General features: G+C 42.9%; 1 protein-coding gene across 1 annotated transcript in view; it reads left to right on the forward strand.

The window, feature by feature from the left end:
• PDIA5 (protein disulfide isomerase family A member 5) overlaps positions 1 to 17,229 on the forward strand; it is a 98,099-nt gene that overhangs the window by 18,015 nt on the left and 62,855 nt on the right. The window contains exons 4-6 of the mRNA XM_036386670.2: positions 10,486 to 10,569; positions 11,331 to 11,376; positions 17,002 to 17,094. Of these exons, the coding sequence (XP_036242563.1) occupies positions 10,486 to 10,569; positions 11,331 to 11,376; positions 17,002 to 17,094 (223 nt within the window). The remainder of the gene's footprint in view (positions 1 to 10,485; positions 10,570 to 11,330; positions 11,377 to 17,001; positions 17,095 to 17,229) is intronic.

The raw sequence follows: 17,229 nt of genomic DNA on the forward strand, positions 1-17,229 counted from the left end.
AACCATGCTCCTTGGCCTTGGCTTCTTCTGTTGTGTCTGTGGTTTAAGACAGGGATTAGCTTTGAGCTTTCAGTTCCAGATTGAGTGTCTCACAGAGAGAGGGAAGTTAATTTTTCAGCATGGTGTGGGGAAATACTTGGTTTCTGGCTGAGACAGTGTTGAGTAGAGGAGGGTGCCACTTAGTTTGTCACTTGGAGGCAGGGTAGCAGAGATCCCCAGCATGCTGGGGCTTGGGAAGTGTAGGGCTGGAAATGCCATGTGCCTGCCTTTCCTGCACAGCTGGGCTTACTTGTGCCAAGTGCCGTGCTGGGGTGTGACCCCCCTGCATGTGGCACTGTAGATAAGGTCCTGGACTGGGAGAGCTCAGTCTGTTCCTGCAGGCAGATCCACACCTCCTCCTAGAGATGAAGGGAGAGCTTGAGAATTGCTCCCAGCATTGAAGTGGTCACTGTTTGCTGCTGTGTGCTGAGATAGCATATGTGGCTCTATACATGGTTAAATGTGAAGCTATTTCAATTGTGAATGAAAGACTCAGCAGTGATGTGACAAAAATATGCTTTATTTTAGCCTTTACATGTTTTAATTAGGAAGTCTTTGCTGAGGCGTTTGACATTGAATGAATGGTGATGTGAGAGACAAGAGAATACTGAACTAATTATGCCTGATGAGATGCATGGTATTGGGGATGGAGCACAACATTGCAGGTTGCTAAATCTCCAGTGTTCCAGAGAGATGGAGCAGGCACCTTGGGAGCAAATGTTCTGGGGCTCGTGTCTGGGGACGTGCCACGTTAATAGGAGCTTGGAGTCACAGCTTCTGTTCCCGACTCTGCTAATGAGTCACTTCTTGTTACTTTGTGCAGTTACTAAAGGTGTATCTGTTTTCCAGGCAACTGGGTAAATATTGCCTGATTCATTAGTCAATGTTTATAAAGAGTGTGGAGAACTTTGAAAGGAAAAATGCTGCAGCAGCATGAATGGGTGCTCTTTAGGGCATTCTGGTGAAATTGGAATGGGCATGTAAGAAAGCAGGAGATTGGGCTATTTATTGAATTATTTTTTAGTTGTAGGCTGATAGAAATTGGGAAGATTGAAGGGCATCATAGGGAATTGAAAGCTTAGGATATCTGCAAAAAAGCACAAAAGGACATGATATTTTCTATCTCAGAGACTGGCTGCTGCTAACTCTGGTTGGGGTTTGTGCTGCAGAGCCTCTGCATCCCTCTGATCTCACAAAACCTCCATTTTTTAAGGCCTGGTAAAACTGGAGGTAAGCACTGATGTGGTCAAATAAAGAAGGAGTTTTGATAGAAATAACAACTCCTGTCGAATCCTTGTGGTGGCAAGTAAAAGGTACAAAGTGATGTGCCTGGGAACATAGTAATATGGAATTGCACAGTAAAAGCTGTGTGCCTGGGAACACAATAAGATGGAATTAGCTTTTGAGCAAAAGACAAAGTTGTTGCTACTTGTATTTAAAGCAGACGAAGCTCTAGTCTCAGTTTGTGATGTCCTGAGGTGTGGTTTTGAAGAATAGTCATTACAAAGTTATTCTCTAGCCTTCTTAAGTGGGTTTTGTGATAGACCACAGTGTGGCCAAGGACTGATGTTACTTGGAAAAGTGTAACTAGTTTGGGTGACATGAAAAGAAAGTAAAATGGCTTTGTTGACAAGAAGAAAATGTGTTTGGCAGGTTATTAAGCACATTATGGTCAGGTGCAGCTTTGAAGAGGTTGAAAGTAGCTCTCTCCATCCTGAATATGATTTAGGAAACACTCCTGGGTTTTCCAGTTATTGAATTGTCTCATGTTTTTATTGACTATAACTCCTGCCCAATTGTGGGTTGGTATTTTTTTTTAAAAACACCCATTTCTTTGGCTCTGGGTAATTATTCTCTGCTCAAACTTGCATGGTTCCCTTTACTGTAGGTCCCAAACATAAACAAAGCTGTGTGATTTCCATCTGCTGTCATAGCGCGTGTGCTTGGCTTTAGCACATCAGACTGCTAGGAAGAGGAAATGCCATCTGGTTAAAATGTCTGACTAATTTTTGTTTGGTTTTAATCCCACTTTTTCTGCTTTTGTGTGTCATTCTTTTAGTCCCTTTTGTGTGTCATGAGCATCATTCTTGTAGTCCCCATCCCCAATAATTACTTGTTATTGTAGCAGTCCCATGACACTTAGCATAAAGGTGAGACCATAATTTGGCTGGCAAAGCAGTACATTCAAACCTACACAGCTAAACATGCTGCTTCACAAGAGAGCCAAATCTAAAGAGTATTTGTCTCCTCTGGGGTTTTCCCTGATATCCCTGTTTTTCTGTCTTTTAGATGAGATTTTCCAAAATTTCTGATTTCCTAATGCTTAGATACAGAAAGGCTTTACCTATCCACACAGTCATAAATGAATGTGTTTAATGCCTTGACATAGAAGGGAGAAATTTCAGAAATAAGGCTGGCAGTACAGATGGTGTTAGAGTAATTTTGCTCTCTAGTTTTTACCTTCATCCTGTAAAGCCACTCAGAAGTAGGATTTATTTAGGAGAATAAGTCTACTCATCTTTTGTACTTGTACCTGAATTTTAAAGCTGATAAAAAGCTTTGAAATTGCAAATAAAACTGACCAGACCTAATAGAGAGAGAAAAAGTAAAGAAGGAATGCTGCTCTTGCCCTGGTACAGCCCTTTCCATCTAAGCAATTTGTGGTGTCTTGGATTTCTGCATTTCCTACAGTAGCCTTGAAGGTGAAGGGCAGCTCAGGGGAGGATGGCTCATAGTGCCAGCCTGGGGGAGGCTCTGTTTGCAGCTGCTCCAGGGGAGGTAAGGCAGGTGTCCCTCAGGAACGCTTTGCAAGTGAGTTATACTGCCAGTGTGGTCCTTGTGTGAGTGCCATTTAAAAGGGCAAACTGCATTTACAGCATAGATTTTCGATGCCTTCCTCCTGTCTCTGTCATAATCTGTCTGTGTGGTTAATGCTCATTCACATTAAAGCCTTTTCATTTTACTGTAAGAGTGACCATGCAGGAATTTAAAAAAACTCCTTTTAAAAGTAAGCTCTCAGTTCCTAACTTAAACCCTTTCAGTCTGGTGTATTGCATTAATTCAGAAACACAGAGCCATTAACTAAATCCACAGCAGTGGTTGGGGTATGAGCCTGAGCTCATGTCTTTCATCCTAAACTTGAGTATTCCATGGGTTTTGCCTAGAGTTGCTCATTAACCAAATCTTCAGCGTTGCTGCTTTTCAGATCAAAATGAAGAGTAAGCCAGCTCAGATTTAATGTAAAAGAAGTCACCTCTGTTTTTCTGCACCCAGTAATTCAATTAAAGCATCCTCTAGCATCCATCCTCTCCAGGCCCATGGTGCAGCTAAAGGTCATAAATGGGTGTACAAAGGGCTACAGCATCTGTGTGCCCATGGGTGACATGTTGAAAACCTGCATTTTGGGTTCTTAGATTCCTGTGAACTCAAAGACAGAGTAGTATTAATCTTGTATCCCAGGTTAGGGGAGTGTTCCCCTCTCCCATGTTGTGTGATGGGGGAAGCTGCTGCTTTGCAAAGAATTTGAGTGTTTGGTGGTTTTTCAACTTCCTACAAAGCCTTTGGTAGCTCCTGTGGATTTGTTTACCTTATTTCTGTGCAGGTATGTGGGCTGCCAAGTGTCTCTTGCTAATTTATATTTCCATGGGAAGTACTGTTCATTATAACTTCGTGACTTTCTGCAGGGGCTGGAGCTTATAATTTTTTCCCTTAATTATTTTAGCTTGACGATATGATGATACGTGTTACCTCTTTGTCTTGGTTTTCCTTCTGCTTTTTGGCTTGCTCTTGCTTGCAGTAAGAATTAATCTCGTGGGTTTTAATTTTTCAAAAATACTTCTTTTTAATCTTATTCCTCTAGATCCTTGGCCTCTCTAATTGACTAATGGGCACAGGGAGTCGTTTGTATTGGGTGACAAGTGGTGCTGGGTCTCCACAGCACATGGATTACTCTGTTTGCATTCCTGGCACGTTCCAGGGGAGCGTTTGGAGCAGAAGGCTGCAATCATCTGCAAGGTGATTGCAATCCCCCCTTGAAGTGGGGATTTTTGCTGCATTCTAGGGGGTAAAATCAGGCGCTAAATTCATATGAGACTCTGTCCCGTTCATCTGCTAATCCTTATCTTTAATTCTTTCCAGCAGTACATTTTCTGGTTTTGGCTTTCACGCTCCCCCATCCCTTAAAGACTCAAGCTTTTCATGTGCCGCGCTGTTTGCCTGGTTCATTTGTTCTGTGCTGTGGAAACCTGTTGCTATTGTTACTTGTTCTAGAAGATAATTTCCATCAGGAACCCAGAATGGGTGCAAAACATTGCTTTTTTTTTTCCAAGACAAACCTTGTGTTTAAGCTTCCTGTGCTCGTTACTTCTGCATTCGTTTCTCCTGGTCCTGTTCCTATTTTGATGCCTGCAGGTCCTTAAACCCCACTCAGGAGCAGAATCTCTAAGTGCCTTTCTGCATTGATGGCTGAGTATGGATTTTCTGTTCAAGTAGGTGTAAGCCATTACCATCCAGATCTTTGGAGAAGTGCAAGCCAGCTTGATGGTTTGAGAAGTGATTTTTTTCCGTAGGATTTTTTTTTTTTTCTGATTTCAGATCAGTCTCCAGAGAGTGATACAGGAAGGTGTGGGATCACTAGAGAAGATGAGGAGCCTTACAAATGTGGCATACTGTTGGCAGCAGTAGTTGTGGCACTGCTGGCCTGGGATGGGAGGGAGAAGTGAGGATGATGGGTCGGCAGGCAATGTCTGCAGTCTGAGAAGGGGAGAGTTTTGCTAGAATCAATCTGGTTTTGCTTGGTCAGCCAAGTACACAAACTGCTATATTGTAAATGGATCCCACAACACAGTATTTGTTGGAGGGTGGAATTGATAAGACAGAGCACAAGTCAAAATCCCATGTTGTCCCAAACAATGGCTAATGAATTTCCTTTTTTTATTTCAAAAGCTTGTAGAGCACATTTAATTACAAGTGACTGTTAATGACTTCTCTTTCAGATTAGGTTTGCAAGTGCAAACGTATTACATACTTTTAGGAAGCTTGAGGAAATTTTTGCTGCTAACATTTCTTTTGCTGCTTTTTTGGGGTCACAAGCTCAATTAGTTGTTTGGCAAGATCTCAACTCCATGCTTTCCCAGGATGTCCAAGTCTGTTGTCTGGAGAGTGTATTCTAAGGAAGGTAGCCAGAGGGTATTGCAGGTGCTGTGCATTGGGCTGGGAAAACCAGTTTGATAATTCAATTCTGATTGCTGGACTGAAATCAGTTGAACTTCCCTGAAGTTATAACTGGAGTCTCTGAGATGAGTTTCACTATAACATAAAAGAATGAAAGCACCTGAACAACAGACATGAGTGAGAGAATGTGCTGGTAACAAGATGACTGCTTTGACTGGTACCTTCCAAAGCTTTTCCAGTGTTGGGAGGCTTGCTTTGTAGGCAGTGTTGCTTCTGCTTTGCTGTATTGCCTTGCTCTTGAAGCCTGCTCTTTCTCCTTACCTGCTCAGTTTTATCTCTTCCAGCTGTTGGGACAGTGACAGTGTTTGTACAGTCACAGATGCAACAGAGCCTCCATTGCATTAGAGTCTATAGGCACAACTGTGATATAAGGGACTGCTGAAGCATCATTTATGTGGATTGTTGAGCCCTGTTTCAGATGGTGAGATGTACAGATAAAAGAGAAAATCTGTTTAGAAATTGTGAGGTCTGTGGGTTCCATGTGGTTACATCATATGCCGACAGAGGAATGAGATAGTTTTTGTGCAGGCACATTTACTGACCTGGTTGCTTGAATTGGTTCTGTCAGCATTTTTATTAATTACTTTTCTTGTGCCTGTAAACCCTCTAGATGTGGGTGAAAAAGAAAGCTGGGTGTACTCTGCATTGAAAAGTGTTAAGGGATGCCAGGGCAGTGGCGTGGAAGTGATGTGGCCACAGAGCATGTGCACACTGTGCTGCTACATTGGCAGCTGGAGACATGAATGTTTTGGGATGGCATTTTTGCCATTGCCAAAGAGGGGATTGGACAGTCATTCCAGATCCTTCCTCCCCAGAGATGTAGTTGTGGGGCTGTTTTCCCGCCTTCATTAGAGGCCGATGGGCAGCGTTGAATAATAAGGGAAATAATTAGGAAGCTGCAAAAGATATTATTTGTGCTCATGAAAGAGAATGGTGCTGAGGATGTTTGGTCTTACCATGTTCCTTTGGGACCCAACTGGACAATATTTGAATTTACCCCATGGAGAGGGTTTTGCACTTCCACCTCCATGCACAATTTTTTACTTGGGATCCATCCATCTTGGACTTGTTATAGGTGGACTTAACTGCAGCAAAACTCCTGGGTTTTATTTTGTGTTCCTTCTGTCTGGCTTTTATCTTCTGTTCTTTCCCTCTCCAAATTACCTTGACACATTGCTGCAAAATCCTTTTTCTGTGTTTTTCCTCCTGCCACTGGATACTGCCATCAGTATTTCTCCCTGCTTCTCCATCCTTATGGCCATGAGTGCCCAGACCTGTGGGCAGTCCTGGACAGGCAGAGCATCTTGTGCCACTCCTACGGAAGGGCTGTGACACGTCCCCTTCAGGAGCTGGCTGCACTGGTGCTGAGCCAAAGGAGGCCAGGTCTCCTTCAGGAGTCCCTTGCCACCCTCCTGCCCTGCTAACAGCTGGCTGCCTGTGCTAAGGGATAATTCATGCATGCTAACGCTGACAAGGGACCCCAGAGGTTTACAGGGAGTGCTCCAGTTGGGCTTCCTGCCAGCTCCATTGTAACCCCCAGTGACAGAAATGTGTCCTGGTGGAGAGGAGGGGGACAGGAATGGAGAGGGTGAAGTGTGCACGCCATCTTTGCAGTGCACGCTGCCGTTGTTGTTATTTACACTTTTGCTTAGGTCAGCTTGGGTCGCTCATTTCATTTTTCTTTTCACCAAGTTGTCAAATGTCTTCACTTCTCCAGCAAAGGCACGTTTTGAAGCCCTGGTTTGGTTTTGTGGAAGGGGGAGAGTAGAGAACATGCCTGTAGGACTAGAAGGAAGCTGTGCTATTGTGCCCACTGAAGGTTTGACCTTATTACCACATAGCTGGCTGCTGGTTAGGTCCTTGTGGTATTGCAAATAGGTTGATGTTTTGGATGATTTTCCAGGGAGATAATGCTGGATTATTGTAGGACTGCCTGCAAGGGTCCCTTTGGCAGTAGCACAGCAGGGACCTGCCAGGCTTCAAACTGCTCTGGACAGAAATGGCACGAGGCAGCCAAGGATGGCTGCTGGGGACACATTACTGACCTCATCCTCAAGCCAGTATTTCCTGAGCCTGGTGCCTTTGTCTGGAGTGCCTTGGCCTGGGTTGGTAGAGTGCTTATTTTGGGGGTAGTTTCTGGCTTCTTAGGTTGTGGTTTGTTGTTTTTTTGGTGTTTTTTTTTTTTTTAATTTTTATTTCCTGTTTTGGTTGGGTTTTTTTTGGTTTTTTTTTGGTTTTGTTTTTTTTTTACTTTTAGTCATTATAACAAACTCTTACACTGCCTCTTCAAGTGATATAATTAAATTGCAAGAACCGGAGTCCTAATTACCCTCTCCCATGTGAGAGTTGAGGAGCTCATCTTCAGAGAGAGGCTGTTGGCTGAGATTCAAAAGAGACAAATCTCAAAGCAGGCTGCATCTGTGTTGATATTTACTCTTATTAAGAATAATGGTCATTACCAAGTGATATCAGAGCAGGTTGCTCTTAGCAGGTTATTTTTGTCTCTCTGTAAGTGAACACAGAAGGAAAAGCAGAGGGGTCCATCTCTGCCATTTCTGTACATCTCCTTTTCTGCTTTTTATGAATAATTGTTAGCATAGCATCTGAGCTGGTGGGTCTGGCATGTGCAAAAATCTGCACTGATGCATGAAAAAATTACTGATACATATTTAGATGTTTCCTATTCTTGGAATTTGCTCCTCTTCTATCCCATGCATCAGTGCAGATAGCTTGCAAAAACAGGCTTAATTCTCAATGCAGTGGTGCAGAGAATCTGCCCACTAAATGGTAGGAGACATACTGGAGCAAACTGCTGCTTTCTTTCCTGTGATAATGGCTGTGCATTCAGGCAGCTGTGTGAATCTCTGCAAATGGAGAAATCCTAAAAGCAGGGCACACTTAGATCCAGTGAAATAGCTATTCTTATCTTCCCTTTTTTTTTAAATAGAATCTCATGCAAACAGAAAATGAATTGCTAGGAGTTGAAGTGGTAGGAGTTTCTAGTTACATACCCACAGGTATAGATCAGTAACAATGCTTTGTAGCTTTTTTTCCACTCTAAACCTTTCAGAATATTAGTATCCATTCAGATCTCTAAATGACACGTAAGGGAAAATTACACTTTCTTCCCCACATGGTTAGTTGTTGCACCAAATAGCTGGTAGAACAGGCACAGGATTCTCTTGACACCCAGTTTTGTCCTCTGCTTATACCAGAACAAATGTCTGCACATCTTGGGGTTTCACAGACCGTGTTGCTGAGGTTTCAGCATTACACTTGTTGACATCAAGCACCTAACATTTGTCTTGGCAAAGCTGAGATAGCCACAGGTACACCTGCATGCTGGAAACATTTGGGAGTGTCTAGAAGAGCATTTACAAATGTTGACTGTTGTGTCGTCTGACTGTGGTGAACTGCCTGGCACTCAGCTGCAGCAGGGCCACAAGACCTTCTCTGTGCCTCTGAATCTGTACAGGGTAAGACAAAAGGATGGTCTGAAACTGGTGTCTTCTCTGGAGATGCCTTGACCTTCAAGCCATTTAGGTTTAGACCACTGGAGAACTGCAGGGGAGAGAAGACATGGATTTGATGTTGCTGCAGGCTTTTTGTATGAACTCCATGTGGCAAACATGGTGTTTTGGCATAACTCCAAATCCAGGGCATTTGTTCCATAGTTTTGTTACAAGGAGGTGTGTCCACATTATTCAGTTCTCAAGCTCAAATCTCCAGCCTCACAGAGAAGCAAAGAAAGTGTTTCTGGGATACAGTGATGTGAAAATGCAAAACTGACATGAATCCAGTAAGACTCTTCAGATAAATACACTTCTGTTCAACTGAGATTACAAGTGCTCCTTCCTGATGTGGTAGTTGTGTGCTTTGTTAGGTCCTTAAAATGCTCATTTTTATCTTCAGCATAGTATTCTGATTTTGCTGCATGTGTCCATGGCACATTCCTCCTTATTTCCAGAAGCATTTGGGTAGTTTCCACTAAGGTGCATTCTCACTTGCAGCTCACTGTGAGCTTGGTCTTTGTTGTTCTTCACATTTGTAGAAAGGCGGCTGGAGAAGATTGGGAGAATTAGCACCAGTGCTGGCAGCACACTTAATTTGGTGGGGCTCTTGCAAGCCTTGCATCTTGTTGTCTCTAATCAGTTTAAACTTGATGGGTTTTCAGTGTTTTCATTTTCTAAATTGATTTATCTGCGTAAAAGGTACAAGTTGTCCTCTGCTGGGAACAAGTTTCCGAGCTGTTTAATCTTGCTGTTTGTCAATGCAGAGAACAGCCTTGTCAATGTGAATCATCCTCTTTTCTGTTTTGCTCATCTCCCCAGATCTTTGACCAACTTCTTACTCACTTCAGCTTGAAGTCTCCTTATGGCTTCAGTCCTGCACTGTTTAGGAGAGCTGCTAGGTCATGAAGACCCTTTCTTTACCTGCCCACTGAATCAAATGTATTTGCAGTTCTCTCCCATGACCCTTCTCTCTTCTTCAAGCCTAATCTGGTGCTGGAAGCAATTCGGTCTTATTCAATTTGAAGATCCCTTCTAGCAGGCTTGTCTTTTGATACTTCCCTCTTTCTTATGAGCTGTTTCTGTTCTTATGAGCCTCTGCTTTCCAGGTGTGGCTCCAGGACACATCTTTCATACCTAGAATTAATAGAGTTGCTGGGCTTGGGGCTCCAGAATTTCAACTGTTTGTTTTCTGCAGGACCTTTTTAAGGCTAAACGCTTGTGATTTGGACTTGGACGTACCACGAGCATGGGGGTTTTTTTGGCTATTATCTTCTGCCAAGTGTAAAAGCTGACTTGCTCTTTCCTTTTAAATCTTTTAACAAACAGTGCTCTTTGACCACCATCCTAACAGTACCATGGTCTTACTGAAATTTGCCTTCTTAAATTTTATGTTAATCTCATGGACAGAAGATCTGCTGAGGTCCTTGGACATGCTGGAGCTGCTTTTCTACTGGTTAGGGCTTGGCTTTGGAATGTAAATTTAACACAGTTCACTGTGTCCTGACCAAGCAAACAGAGAAATTAAATTGACTAATGGAGCTTTTCACAATGCTTGTCCCACAAACTTAACTAAACAGCTCCCAAATTACTGCTAGTTTGGATTAATTGCTGATGATTGCTGACCACAGCAATGAGTTCTCAGGACTGAATGCATTTGATTTTCTATTTTGGTAACCTTTCTTCCAATATGTGTTTTTTGCAGTGATACTGAAAGCCGAAAATTATGCAAGAAGATGAAGGTAGATCCTAATTCAAAGGAGAAGGGAGTGGATTTACTCCATTATAAGTGAGTGCTGGGCTGGGATTTGTAGTTCATAATTGTTGATACCCCCATTAAGTGTTTATTCTTCGTTCAGCTCCATGCTGCTGCAGCATTAAAATGACTGATTCTTTATCCTATGAAATTAATTGCTGTTTCTTCAGTTTGCAAGCATGTGTTACGACAGAAATTGAGTTACATTTATTCTGCTGTTGAACAGGGAACACTAAAAGCATGAGTGGGGCCAGGGAGAGATGCTCAGTGGACTGAAAACTGCCCAGTGCGTGAGGCTAATGCCTGAGATTTGAGTTCTCTTGCTTTCTGTCTCTTGCCTGCTGGCATGTGCCTTGGACAAGTTGCTTCACCTCTCTCTGCCTTTTTGACTTCAGATAGTCCTTCATAATATGAGTGGAGAAAGGCAAGTGTTGTGAGCAAGATATTTTTCTTCCTGAAAATAATAGGAGTGGGAGTACTGTTAGGTACACCAAGCAGCTGCATCTCCATCTCCAAAGATCATGCCTTAGTAAATAATCTTGTTAAAGTGTCAGGGAGGAAATTGTTTACTGGAAAACTGTTTTCATTACACTGGGTTTGTACCCTCCCTTTTTCCTTGCTCTTGTTCCTCCCCACCGCACCCCCCCTTAAACTACTGTACTGTAAATTCTACTTAGTTCTGTGGCTTCAGCAGGATGATGTTATTCTGGTTAGTGAGAAGTCAGGAAGAGCAGCTTGTGAATTCCAGTAATGTTACTGTAAGTTAACACTGTTCCCCACTCCTCGTTTGACAGGGACGGTGCATTTCATACTGCATATAACAGAGCGGTCACATTGAAGGTAAATTCAAATATTCCATTGTTTTTCTTTTGGTTTTGGTAGATGTGGGTGAGGCATTTGTGGATTAAAAACTGGTTTTGATATTTTTCATGCTGAAGGTATGAAAGGGAGGGGATTAATCTTCATAAACAGTGGTTAGAATGGCCTAAAGGTTTTTGTGTGCATACATGTCTGTCAACCACAGATCCAGCAAAATTGTTTATTATTTAAAAGATTGACCCCATGTTGAACTGGAAGGTAAATTGTAAGTTAGTTTACACACCGGTAACAAATAAGGAGTTTCTTGCTTTGATTACAAGGTGCTCTTTGTGGTAGTATAACTAAAAGTATTAGCTGATACTGTGTTTTGATAAGGAGTTCTCTGAGGTTCTTAGATTGTGTGTTTATAAACTTTAAAGAGAGCTGAGCGGCCTTATCTTTTATCAGATTATAGAACCACAGTTCCTATGAAAGTGCTTTGAGTGCATCAGGTATAAAATGACCTTTCTTCTTTTCTGGCAAATCTTGACATAAAGCAATGGAAAGCAACGTTCTGTGGACAAGGGAAGAGAGAAGGCATGAGGCATGATACGAATTTGTAGATGCAGATGATTATGGGAAGGGTGGACTGAAAGTGCAGTGAGCAGGCCAGAAGTGTGCAGCTTTCCTTTGCAAAGCCTTGCTGAAGCCCTGGGAGTATCCTGACATGAGGAGCCTGGCAATGACTTGGCTTCCAGAAATCACTTCTGTCCAGCTCTGATGCCCAGTTCCTGTTTCTCTTCTTCCTCCAGCAAACATGGGCTCTGCACAGTCATTGGTCTTTCGAAGGCTTAGTGACATCACCCCAGGTTGATATAATTCCAGGCACTTCCCCTTTCTGGCTTCTTCAGGGCATTGCCTGGATTGCCATTTCTTCTGGATGGAGGAAAGCCTGTGTGAGATACTCTGTGAACCTGAGTCTGCCAGAGTGGCTGTTCCTAAGTGCACTTGCTCTGGTCCTTGCTTTTACAGCCAGAGTTGGAGAGTATATGATGGGAGACTGTCTTGGACGTGTGCCCTGACTTGAATTAATTCAGTCTTCACTTGAGGCTGTGATGCAGGATTTGTCTGAGATGGGAAGGGTAGGGCCATGTATCTTGCCATCTCCTGCAGCAGAAATCTTGCCTGGCATTAGGAAGGGCAATGTTAAATACCCAGCCCAGTCAGCAGCTGCCTAAACCAGCTTCTGTGCTTAATGAGGAATTGCAGCTGGTGATTGTTTTTTTTCCTTCGTGGTGGGTGATGGGTTAAGGGAGATTTGCTAGTTGCCTAAATTTGGGTGATTTGAACAATACATGATGCATCTCTCCTGCCCTCCATAAAGTGCTGCAACTTCAGTGCCGTGACTCTTCCTTACAGATCAGAGGAAGTGGAAAGCACCTGCAGTGCTCCAGGGAGCATTGGGCTGAGAGGCAATCATAGCACAACAGGAACCAGATCGTTTATTCCTTCAGCTGTTTTGTGATGAGCATTTCACCCTTCCCTTTTGCCCTGCCTGCTGGGAAGAAGAAAGCAGCATCCCATGGACAGGGGTGTGGGATTCCATTGGAGGTGGAAGAGGGATTTTGAAGCTCCCTCACTCTAGGGGCTGGAGTCTTTCTCAATTAAACTGCCCCTGTGAAAACCAGCCACTAATTATTTACAGGTTGGGCAGTGGATCAGATCTGGGCAGTGATCAAATAATTCAGTTGTTTGCTTGTTCTGCTGCTCACAGCTGCCTGGATATTTTCTGTATTTCTCCCTCTGTTCCACTTCTCCCTGTTTTCTTCTGTTGGGCCAGTTGACCTTTGTTTCTCCCTCTCAGCTGTGTTTGTCAGGAGCCTCCCAGTACATACATACAGAGAGCAGCAGAGCAGTACAATTACACAGGGTATCATACTCATTTTATGGACAGGTGGACACACACCAAAGAACAGGGAGATTAAAGGATTTGTTTCACATCATTCAGCAAATTTGTGGCAATAAAACTCGGATCTTCTTTCCAGACATCCAGTAGACATATTAATATATGGATGACATTTTGGAGAATGATGGACACAGCTCTGAAGAACTGTAAAAGGATTTTCTGGAGCGATCAGCAATTTCAAAGATGTGGCTGATCCAGCTGATCATGTACTCAGGTTTTTAGAAAAGCTTTTCATTTCTTAAAGTAACAAAATCCTTACGTAATTAGCAGAGATGCCCTTATGGTTTCACTGTTAGAAAAATGAGGAGGATAGGTCAGTGTTCACAGCAGGGGGAAGTTACTTGTCAGTCAGAACCTCCTGCTGCTGACACCTGTGCTAAGATCTGAGCAGTTTGGGGTATCTAGGAAAGGGAGATGGAAGGCAAGAGAATAAAATTCAGTGATGCAAAATTTTTAGGAATAGTTTAAAAAATATATTTCCAATTCTTTGCAGAAGGTCTTAGGTTCTCACAATACTAAAAAAGACAGCTGGAGGAAATTCCAATAGAATATGATATTTCTGTAATTGTGAGTAGCTTAAAAAAGAGAGCAATTACTTCTTTTTTCTCCAAATTTCAGGGCAAGCAGTGGCATTTTGGGGTGGTTGATTTGAAACAAATAACTGAAATGTTAAAAAAAAAAAAATTGGAACTTGTAGCTACACATTGTGAAAGCCAAGAACTTAGGAGTCTGAAAAGCAGTTTTAGATAGTCATAACAGATAGGTTCATTGGTAGTTAGAAAGCACAGAGGTCCATATACAACAGCTGGTGCAGAGTCCATAAACTTACTTTCTTTTTGCCAGAAACTGAGAGCATGTGCCAGTATAAGCTATATAAGAACCATAAGTACTAGTCTATCTTGTCCTCAAGTAGCTGTAGTCATCTGCTGTTGAAGACAAGTTTAGGTGAGGCTTTGATCTCACCTGGAATGTCTGTTCACATGTTGCTTTAGCCACATGATGTCTAATTCTCAAGAGAGCCACAGTGCCAGGATCCAGGCTGTGTTTATTACATGATGAAGCCTTTTCTGGAGTATAAAGTACCAGGAGAGTTTTACCCTTCTTCTAAAATGGAGAGAACTCACTGAAGTACAAATCTGCTTAGTACTAGCAAGGGGAATAGACTGACTCAATAAATTGGTCCTGCTCTAAACCCTGAATCCTTTTCAAGTTGGCTGTTGCAAGCAGTGTATGTGTGAAATTGAGGCAGGTCTTAGTTATTAGCATCCTTACTGCATGATGCTTCAAAGGAGTGAAAAGCACAAGGATGTGTTTGTGTATATTTTCTTTCAGGTTAAAACCTAGGTCATGTATATGATTATGGATCAGCTTTCCTGTTAAAACTTGCTTGTTTTTAGCAGCATGTGCTGGATGAAGCATGTCCTGTACTCTGCTGAATGGAGGTGTGAGGTTCAAAGCTGGCACAGCTGGTTACAGCCCAAGGTGTTTCTGTCCGTGCCCTGTGGTCAAAGCAGGTCCTGACCGTAGCACAGCAGGGCTGGAGAGGAGCTGGTTCTGCAGCACCAGGGGTGCTGAGCCCTGGACCTTGCTGTGGCCTCTAACACAGCAGCCTGGGGACCACTGCTTTCTGTGATTAGAGAATGCTGTAGATTGTTTGGGTGTTGTTCTTCCCTGTTTAAAGAAAGAGAGGAAGTTCTCTTCACTGCATGAAGAACTGACAGCAAGGCAGTGTACTGCCTGCTCCTGCCAGAAGACATTACACATCTAATTTTTTTCTGTCTTGGCTGAGAGGGAGAGGCTGGATGAATTAAATCTCTTTAATCCCCCATCCTCTAACCACATCTGTTTCTACATGACTGAATTTGGCATGCAGGAATTCTTGAAACTAGCAGAGTCAATTACACTCATTAGCTGTTCAAAATGTTCACCCCTCTCTCCTCCTCTCCAGTGTATAGTTGAGGTCTGTCCCTGCCGAGGGTGAGCAGAACTTGATGCAGCTGTCCTGAAGGTAGAACATCTCTGCTGTTTTGTCCTCACTTTCCTTTCCCCATGTATTACTAGTCTTAGGATGTCATTTGGGATGTTAACGCCTCTAAGTCTACAGCTTTTTACATTGCAACTCCATTGTAAATTACTTGATTTTATATATTTTTTTCCTAACTAGCTCCTTTCCCTGATAATGCCACTGTAAAACAAATTTCTTCTGGAGCTGCTTGTCATCCTCCGTTAGATCCTTTTTACTCTGTACATTAAGTGTTTTGGTTGCTGTCTGGTGACTGATACATGCTGTCTCTTGTGATAAGACAAATCTTTTCAATATTAGCTGTGCAAGCAGACAGAAACATAAATGCAATAAATGGATCCTGCTGTAAGCTCTGAATCCTCCCAAGCCTTACAGTACCAACTGAGAGGCAGGAAAATGAGCTGAACTCTTCTCTCTGTTGATAAGTTATTGGGATGTTGTAGCACAGCAGCCCCACCAAAGGCAGACAGGCAGCAAAAATGTCTCTGAGACCCTTCCAGTGATGGGATGTGTCACCAGCTGTGCTGCCAGCCTGCTCCTGAGAAAGGCTCTTAGGTAAGTAGCCTTGGTGTGTGTTAGAATAGCTCAGTGCTGTGGCAGCTTCATCCTCTCACACTCACACTGAAGGAAGCTCCTCAGGGACCTCACTGTGTTACCGGTGGGGCAGACATCCTGGATTGGAACGGGCACAAACCTACAAGCAATGCCTTAGAGAAAGCACTGGGGTATTCTGAGTGGTGAATGACTATGGAATGCCAGGTCTTACGCTTCCTAGAGCACAGACATCTGAGATAAAAGTGATCAAGCCTGTGTTTGCATGTACAGCTGGAAACAGGGAGCAGTGTGACTGCTGGAATCCATGGAGAGTATCTCATTGATTTAGGAAGGCTGGAGTTTCCTTCAGGCTGGGATTGAAGTCAGAGCTAGCAGAGTATTTTTTCTTTTGGTCAAGACAGTATATCTCTGCTCTGCTGAAAGGGATTTTTGGTTGCATGTCAGTCAGGTAAAGCAGTTACAAAGTGCGTGTGCAGGTGTACTCAGTTTGTTGAATGTGGGAGCTGCAGAATCCTATTTCCCACATTCTCCTGTCACATTTGTTTCTTATTCTCATAATTGAAATTGCATTCAATGGATTTTTTAGGTAGGTGGGTCACACAGGGAGCTGTTGGTGGATTATTCTTCCTTTGACCAAATGAGCAGTTTGATCTGTAAGTGTGTTGATTTGCTTTTGCTCACAGCAAGTGTTAGTGTGCCCTCCAGCTAGCCTGGTACTCAGATACTGTGAAGGGCATGGGAGCCTGACCTCTGCATAAAGAGAAATCTTTCCTGCTAACCCAGGGACTCTATGTGGAAGGTCTAGTACCATTGAAAGAGCTCTCTGAAGCTCTTGAAGCTAATCTCTGTGTGCTGGTCCATTCCACTCTGTTTTCCCCAGTTTTATAGTGGTAGTGGGAACAGCTAAGTTGGATACCAGTTATGATGAAGGTACACACCCACGGATCACTTGGTTCTGCAACAGGAGATTTGTGCTAATCTGCATTAGAGCAGATGAATACATGAGCAGAAAAGCAAGGGCATTAATTGGATGGGGTTTTTATCACAGCATGGATTTGAGATTGGATGTCTCATGATTTCCATTTGTGTTTCTCTAAAAGATTTCCCCCCCTGTTTATTACAGTCCATAGTGGCCTTTCTCAAGGATCCAGAAGGTGCTCCACTGTGGGAGGAAGATCCTGAAGCCAAAGATATTGTGCATGTTGACAGTGAAAAGGTACATTAACTGGATAGGTGTTCTGTTGTTTTGTAAATATATGGGATGGAGTGTGTATGTTTGTATTAACTCTTAGTGAAACACCATTATTTTGTTTCTTTGGGAGGGAAATTTAAAGTACCCAGCCTGTTTGAA

Source organism: Molothrus ater, chromosome 7 (assembly GCF_012460135.2).
Source record: "Molothrus ater isolate BHLD 08-10-18 breed brown headed cowbird chromosome 7, BPBGC_Mater_1.1, whole genome shotgun sequence".
Classification (NCBI taxonomy): Eukaryota; Metazoa; Chordata; class Aves; order Passeriformes; family Icteridae; genus Molothrus; species Molothrus ater.